At 38.0% G+C, this 12,847-nt stretch overlaps 1 protein-coding gene across 1 annotated transcript; it reads left to right on the top strand.

Annotated features, from left to right (window-relative positions):
- Positions 1-2,483: 2,483 nt before the first annotated feature.
- On the top strand, positions 2,484-7,269 carry LOC306854698 (endothelin-3-like). The gene is made up of 4 exons (XM_079392904.1): positions 2,484-2,804; positions 3,051-3,285; positions 5,392-5,529; positions 6,115-7,269. The coding sequence occupies exons 1-4, from the start codon at positions 2,735-2,737 to the stop codon at positions 6,128-6,130; spliced, it is 459 nt and encodes a 152-aa protein (XP_079249030.1). The 5' UTR covers positions 2,484-2,734; the 3' UTR covers positions 6,131-7,269.
- Positions 7,270-12,847: the final 5,578 nt, after the last annotated feature.

Genomic DNA, 12,847 nt, shown 5'->3' with positions numbered 1-12,847 from the left:
TAACATGATATTTCTAAAGTAATTGTGCGAAAAATACGCTTTATTAATCAAAACTCTGTAAATTTGTGTGAAAAGGAGTAAAAGGTGTCTTTTAGGAGTTGTACTGCCTCTAGTGTTTTTACTTTAGGAAACTGAAACTGCAGTAATATGTAGTTACTGGTACGTATTTCATGTCTCGCTAAAAAGTGCACCAGGTACGTAAATGCCATGAGACTAGATTGGGTTAACATGTACCCCTTTCCACCAAGGCAGTTCCAGTGCTGGTTCGGAGCCAGAGCCTAGTTTCAAACCGGTTCTTTGTTTTTCGACATCCAAAGCACCAGCTCTGAACCAGGAAAAGCGGTTCGTAAGTAGCACCACAACATTGCTGGGCTAGAAGGAAGAACCGCTTGCGTCAGGGGCTGGGGGCAGGGTTACCGTGACCAACAAGACGAACAGAAACTTGGACCACCATATTTGAAATAGCAGCTAAACGCTAACACGTTTGATTCGCCGTGTTTTGGATGCCGATGTAGGTTCGCAAAGCCATAAACATCAATAGCAACGCAACATCCCCCATTGCTGATAGTTTGTTTAGGCTTGTCCGGGATAGATCGGTGCTGCGCGGACCGGTCGGTGTGAGGCATATTGGGGTGCTGCGGGAGCGGCTGTTAAGCAGACGGCTCTTTATGCTTTTGGATCGCTCTCGCGGTGCTTTAGTGTGTTGTGTGACTATCGATCGATTGATCTGCGTGGTGCTGATGCGCCTCGAACAAGCCTGTTGTGCCACGCTAGTGAACCGAAACATGAAACGTATTGTGACGTAAGACCTGGCTCTGTATTGGCTCTCTAGCCTGTGGAAAAGCAACCGGTTCTTAAAGGGCTTCGCCAGTCGAACCAACTAAGAACCGGCTATAGCACTGGCTCTGAACTAGCACCTGGAACTGCTTTGGTGGAAAAGGGGTAATGGAAGCAGAAAGAAGGGGGGGGGGGGGGGGGGGGGCATTCTCGTTGAAATATAGATAGAGAGCCAGAGTTTAAACATTTCCATTCTTAATTACCGAACCATTCTTTAATTATTCAATTAGCAGATACATTTTAATAATTAAAGTAGAGTGAAAACTGTCATGATGTCATAGTCTAAGGAATGTTACCATTTTGCTTAATGACAGCAGAATAAACAAGAGCTGACATGAACAAAACCAGGTGATTGTGTTCTCCAGTGTGACTCCAGAAGTAAGCAAGAAAACTCTGTACTTTTTTTTTTTTTTTTTTTTTACTTTCAGTTAATGTGTGACTTAGAACATCATTTTAAATATTCATTATTCATTTTATACCATAACATTTCTCAAAATCACAAAATATAATTGTTCATATTTTCTTTGTGGTCTCAGACTTTTCGACTCCACTGTAAATTCTTTATATTTGAACTAGTTTTACATGTTATAAAAAGGATAAAGAAGATTAGAATAATATTTATCTTATAGTCTAGCACTATTAGTACTTACTGATATAATAGTCTTAGCACTATTTTTCATCATTAATTGTTTGCATTATTTGTTTGAATTTATTTATTTTTTTTTACATTTTTGAAGTAAAATGTATAAAATGAGACTTGGCCAACACACAGTAAACAAAAAAAAAAAAAATCAAGATTTCAGAATCTGATTGTTACCGGATGTCAGGGATGGACGGCACCCTTTTAAAAATAAAAAGTAAGATGAGATGTCTGGACAAATTGCTTTGTTCAGACCCCACACTGTTTATAATATTGGAAGGTACGTTGAAGATTAAATCAATTAATCTGGCATTGCAGTTTCAGTTCACACAATATATCATCTAGCTCTTTGTAAATATTTGTGATGCCATTTATAGGTCATTTTGATACATACTATCAGTTATTTTATTTGCTAACATTATACTAACATATTCTAAAATTTCAGGTAAATTGTAAAATGATGTGAGATGTAAAATCATTTCTGAAAAAAATGTTTATGTCTGCAATTATGTTTGGAACATTAAAAGTCAGAATATTGTCTGTCAGTCAAGAAATGCATTAAAAGAGCAGTGTTGAGGCCAAAACATGCACTGGATACAATTTACTGTCACAATTCTTTTGTTTGTTTTTAATAAACATATTTGCCCCCGCTGGACATGAACCACTCTGATGCCTAGTTGAGTCATTTTACTGACAGCTCTTGTCTACAGCTGCATTTTAAGCACTGGAAGCTCCAGTGTGGTCCTTTGATTAATTGAACTGCTGGTAAATGTATGTCTCTTGAGGTAGGAAAAAACGTTGTAATGAGAATAAAATGTTGAAAGAAAGAAGGATTTTTCTGAATTAATGTCAGACCTCTGTAACTACCAGAATTGTAATATACTGGAGCACGTAATAACCGATCTTATTTGATAAAGTGCTATTGGCATTAAAATATTCTACCGCGTGCGTGCATGCGTGATTTAATATGATAACTGATTCAGCTGAGACAACACATTAGTGCGGTGTTCCAGCGGGTGGTGTCTCGCAGGCTGATAGGTGCTCACTATAAAGCCTCCAAGAGCGCAACTGAGGATGCTGTTCCGTCGCGCTCCACTCTTCTGTCAACCCACAAACACTACAGAAGCGCGTTCATGTGGGAATAAGCCAGTGACGAAGAAAATGTTACTTTTCACTGCAGTTGGATCACTCAGCACTTCTGGTCAATCCTGGGTTTTAAACTGACTTTGTTCACGGAGACTATCTGGAATAACTGTGATGGCCAGGTCATTATTAATACATTTGGGAATTTTGCTTTTTATTGGACTAACAGTCGCAATGGCGAACGGTGAGTTTAGATTGCATTGCACCGCATTTCAGAAAACTTGTACAATTATTGGACTAAAACCACTCTCTGCATATAATTTAAAATTATGTTTAAAGACAGCGTAAAGAATATTGTTTACCTCCTCTTTCAAATGTGTAAAACGATTAATCGAAGCGTTTATAGCGTCCTTTTAGTCCCGTTGCTACATGAGATTGTTTTAATGTATAGAAATGCCACTTGTTCTAATTAAAACATTTTCGCATGCAGGATTGTCCTCGTTTCGTCAAGATGCGCTCATGAAAAACAACGCGAAGGATTTAACCCAAGTATCAAGTGCGACTCCGAAGCAGTTTGGTGATTCTGGATTAAAACCCGGAGCGTGTTATTTCTGCCAGATTCTGAAACCTCGGAGGCGAGCCAAGAGATGTACCTGTTACTCGTACACAGACAAAGAGTGTGTTTACTACTGTCACCTGGACATCATCTGGATCAACACACCAGAGTAAGTGTATACTACCAGATCCCATGAATGTGCGTATAAATAGTACGCCAAATAAAAACGAAACTCGTGGTATTGACTATAAGGCTGGATGACTTGCCCATGAAATAATAATCAACAGCTGAAACCCGTGAAAGGTTATTATTTGCAGAGTGCAAACCAATATGAATACATGTGACAAGATATTTATGAATATTCTTTATTAAAACACAATTAGGACATGAAGACACCAAAACATTTGTAATTAATACAACTTAATGTGGCAAGGGTTTCTGGACCATAATAATGAATATTACTAAGCAAATATGTTCAATGAAAATCCATTTAACATATTTAAGTGCAATGTAGTAAAAATATACACGCAATCAAGTGTTTAAGAATACTTGCTATTGTGCAGATACAATGGTAAAGATGCACGTGAAGCTTCATCCCACTGTAAAAATGATGAAATAAACAAACCCCTGTCTACTTAAAAGAAAAATGGAAGAATAAAATAATGAAGATTTGGTCGCTAAAATTAAAAACAGTTAACATTTAACTGCATGTAATTGTTGTCTTAGAAACAAACGTGAACTAATGCATTTGGCAGTGTCACCAGAGACACGTGGACATTCTCCTTTCTGTCAAAACTAAATTATTTCTGGCCTGCTTCCTTCTTTATCACAGATAAGATTGCAAACTCCTTGTGTAGTTTAAACAAGTCAATGCATCAATCTTATCCAAAATGTTCATTATAACAATTTATTGCTTGTGATTAGAGCAACTTATCTTTATTAAGAGTTGTTGCAGGAAATGTTTCAGCTACTGCTTCAGGCTCCGTCTTAGTAAAATAATAGAGCTATATGTTAAACTTGCCATTTTATTGTGTGGGGGAACATTTTTATATATGAAATATGTTAACTTTTAATGAAGAGAATTTGTCTTAAGTCATGTTTGTAAAGAAGAACTGCAGCTATTGTATATTAATCATAAGTCTTGAAAGGTCAACTTGGCTACAGTAATTCTTTGCACAGAGAGTAATTAATATTATCTGCCACTTGTCTAGGCACTTGTCTAGCATATAAGACTGGCTAAAGAGAATGGGCTGAGATCAAAGAGATGCTTGCATGACAGAATGTTTGCAGGAGTAACTCTTAGCAGATGAGGCCTATGACTCCCTGAGTACAGCTGTTCAGATTTACTGAGCCTGAGAGTCTGCTTTATTAGTTTCAATACAGTATAAATAAGAGTACTTTTTTGAGGTGCTACCAGAAAAACACAAAGCCTAATGAACTACTGGGTGGCCTGCAATGAGTTGAAGTGAAATATGTAATCAAGGTTAAACAAAAGCAAACTATGCCTGTTGTGAATGAAGTCTTTGTGTCCACGCTTTTGAGCTGAGATGTATTTTTAATAAAACGCCAACTTTATGTGTTTTATTGTATTTTTTATTCTTGCTGTCAAATATTTTGATTGATTGATTGATTGATTGATTTACTTACTAACGAGCTACCTTTTTTAACTAAACTTTGTTGCCCATTAACAGAATTTGTATGAAAGTTCTGGAGATTTCAGCAGAATTGAAGCAGCCTTCATTCTCAAATCCTTTGCTCATGTGTGTGTTTAAATATTTTGGCTAATTTAATAATTCTAACTGCTATCAAGACAAGTTCAGTTCTCTCAAATTGATGCGTTGATGCTTCTATGCTTCTAGGTATTTGTGCAGTGGGGTTGGGATTCCCAGCACATTCATACGTTTTCTGACCTCCGCATTATGCATGGTTCAGTGTCACATTTCAGACCTCTTGGCAGATTGTGTATGAAACCGGCTCTGTGAGTGCAAAAGAAAGATCAAACTGAACAGGGTGTTGAAACACTGTACAAAGACTCTTAACACACATTAAAACCTTCTGGTTTAAATTTCCAGCTTCTGACACTTTAAGGTGAATGGAGACATGATATACAATATAATTTAGAGGGTGAATTTGAACTTGCCTTTAAAAAAAAGACTTGCTGGTTTAAGTCCTTTAGTACATCAAAGAACTGAAAGCATTTCTCACTTTAACCGTTTGCCAGTGCTGCAGTAGTGTTCTCTGTAACTCAAAGATCTTAAACTTTTTGTATTGGCAGGCGCACTGTCCCATACGGCTTGTCGAGTTATAGAGGCTCCCAGCGGGTACGGCGTTCTGCCGAGGGCCGACTTGGAGGTCAGCGCTGCATGTGTGCTTTACACAGCGACCAAGAGTGTAACACTTTCTGCAGTCGAAGGTAACAATAAAACCTCAGACCACTAAAATACCAACATAGACTTATTGGAAAATGTGCTTCTACCTACATTTTTGCAAAACTCAAAAAACGTGTATAGACAAATAATTCATATAATAGAGATTCCACTTGCGGGACTGATATTTCATTTTTTACACAAATTGTATGTGGTTTCTTGCCCAATACTATGTCATGATCTCAAAACACTTTCAACATAGCACATGATTTGTAAAATACTACATGTAAATTCATGTTTGCATCACATAACAATCTGCATATGTTTGGCTTTTCAGACATAGTAAACTTGCTCTTTAGCGCACCTGGTACAGCATTGCATTTGCCAGTCATTATGCAGTAATATCACCACAGGCAGGTTTTTCCAATGAGCCTGGATTGTAAAATACAAAGTGCCTTATCTGAATGGGATATGTGGACCGTAAATATACACTGTAGTAGTAATATAGTAAAATTTGTCTTTATGTAAATAACATTAACAGCAGCCATTAGGTAGAAAATGTAGGCACATGCAATGTAACTGTTTTCATGAATAGATTTTAAAGTAACACTATGTTTGTTCTCCTTCATCAGGGGGAGGTCAACATGACTGTCCATCGGAGCACAGCTAAACTGATATTCACTCATCCGTTGGACTGGAGAATCACCTCAGAGAAAAGGTTCATGTCTATCCAAAAGGAAGGCTGTTGGAATTCCATTACTGAGAGGGTGAATTAAAGAGCAGAGAGAGTCGGGAAGTACTTGCGCTGTCAACGTGAAAGCTTTACGTAACAGAACCTAAGCTAACACATCTCTCTGAAGTAGCCATGCATTGACTACCACTCTCAGTGTGACCATGTGAGTCACATTCCGGTGAGATATCTGTGAGGGTATAAATAATGGACTGTGTCGACTTGCCGCTATTATCTGACTTCCAAATCAGATGTGCACGGTGGAGTTAAATAAGCATCACATACAGGACTTTGAATATTTGAAACTGTTCAGACCAGTCACTATCATGTAATGTGTTTAAAGGAAAAAAGTGCCGTACAGCAAACTCTACATTACAACATTGGCTCATTTAAAAATATATATATGTTCATATTTAATACAACCTTTCATAGTTTGATACATGACTATTATGTTTCCTCAAGAGCATGAATAATTAAAGAAGCAGACAATAGGAAAATTCCTAGCTTTCCTCAAGCATAAAATAAATATTGTATTTCACAACTAACCAAAAGGTGTCCATTTTAAATGCCACATTAATACACATCCTACTTGGATGAATAGTTGTGATAAAGAGTATACTGTATGCAATAAAGTATCTATTTATTCCACTAACCCAATATTTTAATAATACAACAAAAAATAACCAAATTTCCTTCCCATTTCAAATCATTAAAGGATAAAATATCCTTAATTTAATCAGAACATTATGATTTTATTTTTATTTTTTTTCAGCAGTGAAAAAAAGCACATATGGCAAAGGAAACGGATTGTACCTGTTCTTACTTTTCATGGCCGACACACAGGTCATTATGTATGTAAAAATCCTGTACAGATTCTCTGTTTAATATTAATAAATTAAAACATTTTTATGACTTGTTTTTATACCCATGAGTTGTCTTGTTGTGTGCTCTTATTGAGCTCAACTGTGAGCAACAAACATCAGAAATATTTAGATTATTCTGCGGAGCTAATTTGAAACTTGCATGTGGCTCAAATAAAAAATGAATGCCTCCTGTCCTCTGGCTAGATTACATTCTCTCATTACTTTGCAAAGGTACGTCTTATCCTTCCACAAGGGGGGCCAGGCAAGAATTGTTTGCTGTCTTGGAATATGCCCTCAGTACACCCTGAGAAATAAGAGGTAATTTCCTTTGATGGTGCATGATGGCGTACGTCAAAAACAGGTGTATCGCAGTTCTCATCTAGGAATATTTCGCGGTTGTTTTAAAAAAATAACAGTATTTTTCATAAATAAGAGTTCAATAAATGAAAAGGCTTGCGCCAGGCTTCACTGATCTAAAAAAAAAAAAAAAAAATCATTATAATAGTTTTTTAATTGCAAAATAATTTGAACAGACATTTGGATAATAAGAGAAATATCTCAGTGTTTTACACACAACCTTTGAAAAGATCTCATTCATAATATGCAATAAATTAATTATTTCTTTAATTAAAATGTCCTTATTGTTGGCTGCATGCTGATTTTAGTTCAGTACTTAGACATTTCTTACACTCAGCTGACAGAGAACGAACCATTTCTTAGCTTTTTAAGAGAGACTACCATGAGGAAGGCTGATCCACATAAATCTACCACCAAAAACACAAAACTTCTATAACATGTATTAAGTAACACAATTAAGCATTTTTGTGTAGACATGGCTGTCAAGTTGTTTCATATGACCAGACTGAAGTCTGACTGCAGAAACTCTCCATGGGACATTCCATATTTTTCATGGAGCCCGGCAGAACTCAGCTACATTTTTGCAACAGGTAATAGCTTGATGTGTCCCTTTAGGATGAATTGCTGCATTTTAATGCTGACTTTGGCTCATTGGCACATTTTATCCGCACAGCGTGACAAAGCTATAGCTGATAGCTATAATAGTTTAAACAGAGATCATTCTCATCCAAGGAAACAAGCAATACATTTGTTACCAAAAGTTACAGTGCATACTTACAGAACATATCAATCTTAGTTTAACGCTCAGTAACTACCTCCAATATGAGATAGCACTCCAGGGAAGTTACCTCGCCACCTTTCTGACTTTTTTTGGGACGGAAAATAGTGAGTCAACACCACAGTCTGAAACACTGTCTTTAATCAGAATGAATGAATGAATCAGAATGAGCTTTATTGGCCAAGTATGTTTACACATACAAGGAATTTGTTGTAGTGACAGAAGCTCCACAGTGCAACAGAAAGACAGCAACAGGACAGGACACAGATAATAAAAGAATAATATATAAATATCCAAATATTCAATGAACAAAGCAGCAAAAACACAATATGTAATATAGACAACTATGTATGTATGTACAGGTCAAGTATGTGCAAATTAGAAATGAGAAAATAAAAATAAAATAAGTGAGTCTGGTGAATGGATGATGTATTATAGTTGTGTGTTCCACGTTTATTGTTGAGTGTTCATGCGATGGATTGCCTGAGGGAAGAAACTGTTTCTGTGTCTGGTCGTTCTGGTGCTCAGAGCTCTATAGCGTCGACCAGACAGTAACAGTTCAAAGAGGGAGTGTGCTGGATGTGAGGGGTCCAGAGTGATTTTACCAGCCTGTCACAGAGGGAGTTTTGGTTCCTTGCCGCTGTCGCCTCTGGCTTGCTCAGTTGGGGACATTTAATTTCTAGCGATTATCGTCAATTTGATTTCACAGATACTATTTAAACTAAACTGAGCTAGACAATGACATCTCTGAATTCAATAATAAAATGCCTTTAACTGAAAATTGAATGTTTAATCTTATTATTATACATTACTGACACTCTATCCTCCAATTTGATACTGTTAAGTGCTTTGACACAATCTGTATTGTTAAAAGCGCTATATACTGTAAATAAAGGTGACTTGACCAGCCCTTTTGCTCACTCTGGATAAGTACAGTTCTTGGAGAGTGGGGAGGGTTGTACCAATGATTCGCTCAGCAGTCCGGACTACCTTCCGTAGTCTTCTGAGGTCAGATTTGGTAGCTGAGCTGAACCAGACAGTTATTGAAGTGCAGAGGATGTATTCAATGATGGCGGAGTAGAACTGTTTCAGCAGCTCCTGTGGCAGGTTGAACTTCCTCAGCTGGTGAAGAAAGTATAACCTCTGCTGGGACTTTCTGAAAATGGAGTCTATGTGAATGTCCCACTTCAGGTCCTGAGAGAGGGTGGTGCCCAGGAATCTGAATGACTCCACTGCAGTCACAGTGCTGTTCATGATGGTGAGTGGAGGGAGAGCAGGGAGGTTTCTCCTTAAGTCCATGATCATCTTCTTTCGGATGAGACGCTAAACCGAGGTCCTGACTCTCTGTGGTCACTAAAAATCCCATGACACTTCTCGTAAAGAGTAGGGGTGTAACCCCGGTGTCCTGGCCAAATTCCCTCCACTGGCCCTTATCAATCATGGCCTCCTAGTAATCCCCATCCACTTGATTGGCTCTATCACTCTCTCCTCTCCACCTGTAGTTGGTGTGTGGTGAGTGTACTGGCGCTGTTGTACTGTGGCTGCCGTCACATCATCCAAGTGGATGCTGCACACTGGTGGTGGTAGAGGAGAGACCCCCACATGATTGTAAAGCGCTTTGGGTGTACGGCAATACACAATAAAAGCGCTATATAAATGCATCATTCATTCATTCATTCATTCATCATCTCCACAGTTTTGAGTGTGTTAAGCTCCAGGTTGTTAAGACTGCACCAGACAGCCAGCTCCTTAACCTCCTGTCTGTAAGCAGACTCATCACCGTCCTGGATGAGACCGATCAGTGTGGTGTCGTCTGCAAACTTCAGGAGCTTGACAGAGGGGTCTTTAGAGGTGCAGTCGTTGGTGTAGAGGGAGAAGAGCCGGGGGGAGTGTACGCAACACTGAGGAGCTCCAGTGCTGTTGGAACGAGTGCTGGATGTGAATTTACCAAGCTTTATTAACTGCTGTCTGTCTGTCAGGAAGTTGGTGATCCACTGACAGACAGAGGTGGGGATGGAGAGCTGAGTTAATTTATTCTGAAGGGTTTCCGTGATGAAGGTGTTAAAAGCGGAGCTGAATTCCACAAACAAGATCTTCACATAAATCCTTGGTCTGTCCAGCTGCTTCAGGATGAAGTGCAGTCCCATATTGACTGCATCATCCACAGACCTGTTTGCTCTGTAGTCAAACTGCAGGGGGTCCAGTAAGGGACCAGTGACGTCCTTCAGATAAGCCAAAACCAGTCTTTCAAATGATTTCATGGCTACAGACGTTAGAGCCACAGGTCTGTAGTCATTAAGTCCAGTAATTTTGGGTTTCTTTGGGATGGGGATGATGGTGGAGCGTTTTAAGCATGAGGGGACTTCACACAGCTCCAGTGATCTATTGAAGATCTGTGTGAAGATGGGGGCCAGCTGGTCAGCACAGGACTTCAGACAGGCTGGTGACTGTGTGTTTTCCTTCTTTTGTTCTTTCTGAAGACCTGGCACACATCTTCTTCGCTGATTTGAATTGTAGGTGTGGGGGAGAGGAGGGTTGCTGTTCTGTCGAGGGGCGTGTTCTGACGAATGTTCAGCAGGTCATCCCTGGTAAAACTGATCGTATTTGAAAAACATCTATGGTACATTGTAGGGTTTCCGTAGGTCTTAAAAAGGTCCTTAACCTGTTAGCGTTCTCCAGAGCGACCTCGCACTGAACGCTCTTTGTTTGCATGTGTCATTGTTTTTTAATAGAATAAATGAAACGGGACAAAGTTAATCTTGTCAAACTATATATCATTCTGAGGGTCTAAGCCTCAAGCATCGACGACAGATCGCTGTTTTTCGATGGAAAGTTTATAAGGAATTAGTGGCACAAATTTGCTACATTTGTGTAAGCAGTACACATCCAAACACGCAGAGTAAAAAAGCAGTACGTACCTTTATCATTGTAATAACGAGCCACAAACGCGTCCACTGCTGAAATCCCAGTTTAGTTAGAGAGGTAAGGCTCCACAGAACAACATCCCAGCGAGCACTTTTGGTCCAGCGAAACAATAACGCTGTAATAAGGATGAATATTCCTTTGTTTACGTTTCATTTCTTCAGAGAGTTATTGTTCGCGTCCGTTATGGAATAAATTACGCTCAAAAACAGCGTCTTGGTGGTAAAAAAACAAAACGATGTTACAGCATACGGTTTTACAAACATAATGAGACCGTCTACGGAAAAAAAAGTCTCAGAAAAGCGGAATATAGATTATTTGAATTTGGCGCTCCCTCCAGTCAGCCATGATGCACGCTGTGACACGCACGCTGTCATCTGAGCGGGGCGTAACTTAGCGATCTGCTTTATCCATAAAAAAACTGTTTTTTTTTTCTTCTACATTTTTTATATGTGTGTGTGTGTATTGTGTGGGGAATGTGGCCGTGTCTGCATGATTATAATATGTATGGACGCACATCAGCGTGTTTATTAGCGACTCTATGACGGCTATCATTGTGATTCATTGATCAGCTATTATTGATTATATGGCCCATCTGTATGATCATCATCTGAATGGAAGCACATCAGCGTGTGTTTACTGACTCTATGACCATGTCTGGCAATATCACTTCACGTCTGGCAGTGATATTTATCATTGTAATAACGAATAACGAAGAATACTTCAGTATACATACTATATACAAAGCATTTTTTTCTATTTTTTTTTTTCCTTTTTATTACTCAATTATTTTTGTATTTTTTAGTGCTCAAATAAATCTGTCTATTATTTTATAATTGAAAAACTATGCAGGAACATGTATAATGACTAAAATAGCTTGTATAATTCTGCAATCCATTTGGTGGTTATTTTTCCTCAAACAGGGGGGTGGGGGGCACTATAAATAGTTTCAGAAAAAATATTGCAGGAATCTCATTTTTCATGGTATCTTCTTCAAATTTGAAATATGAACTCATGAGACATGTGGCTTTCGATCCATTACTTTTCTGGATTGCTCCAGGACTTATTTCATGTATTTGTATATGAAATAAAAAAACATTCAGTGTGGAAAAATATTTTTCAAGGCACGTCAGTGCCTATAACTTTTTATCTTTTTGAGCATTATCAACTCTGGATGATAGATAGTAAAGCCCAGAGTCTCTTCTTTCCAAAGATACCTAATTTGTTTGTGTAAGCACACTTTGTCACAAACTGTTACCATTTTAATTTAGGTAGGTTATTTTCACCTGCGAGGCCACAAATGGCAGTGAAGGTTAACAGGTTAAAAAGATCAGATCAGCCAAGATCAGAACAGAAAGTTTTAAATTGATAAAGCCATGGCAATAAATGTTGCATGCATTGCAAAAAATAAATAATATTAATAATAATTATCTCAGTATTACTATTTTCCAATACAAATATCCTTAACATCCTTAAATCAAGATACATTTACTAGAGATGCAAAAGTAAAACTAAGATTTGAAACCTTCTGAAAAATTAAAAAACTAAAAATTAAAAAAATTTAACACTTTTTCACACAGGGCCATGTGGGTTTGGACTCTATTTTCCCTTCATAAAAAAACCCTTCATTTAAAAACTGCATGTTGTGTTTACTTGTGTTATCTTTGATTAATATTTAAATTTGTTTGATGATCTGAAACATTAAAGTGACGAAC

The sequence above is a fragment of the Barbus barbus genome, assembly GCF_936440315.1.
Source record: "Barbus barbus genome assembly, chromosome: 35".
Lineage (NCBI taxonomy): Eukaryota > Metazoa > Chordata > Actinopteri > Cypriniformes > Cyprinidae > Barbus > Barbus barbus.
This window is presented reverse-complemented; position numbering and strand designations above follow the sequence as displayed.

Excerpts from the sequence above, each read along its gene's own strand:
- LOC306854698 (XM_079392904.1), top strand. The coding sequence starts at position 2,735 with ATGGCCAGGTCATTATTAATACATTTGGGAATTTTGCTTTTTATTGGA. Across the intron at positions 2,805-3,050 it reads AACAGTCGCAATGGCGAACG|GATTGTCCTCGTTTCGTCAA; the intron begins GTGAGTTTAGAT and ends TTTCGCATGCAG. Across the intron at positions 3,286-5,391 it reads ATCTGGATCAACACACCAGA|GCGCACTGTCCCATACGGCT; the intron begins GTAAGTGTATAC and ends TTGTATTGGCAG.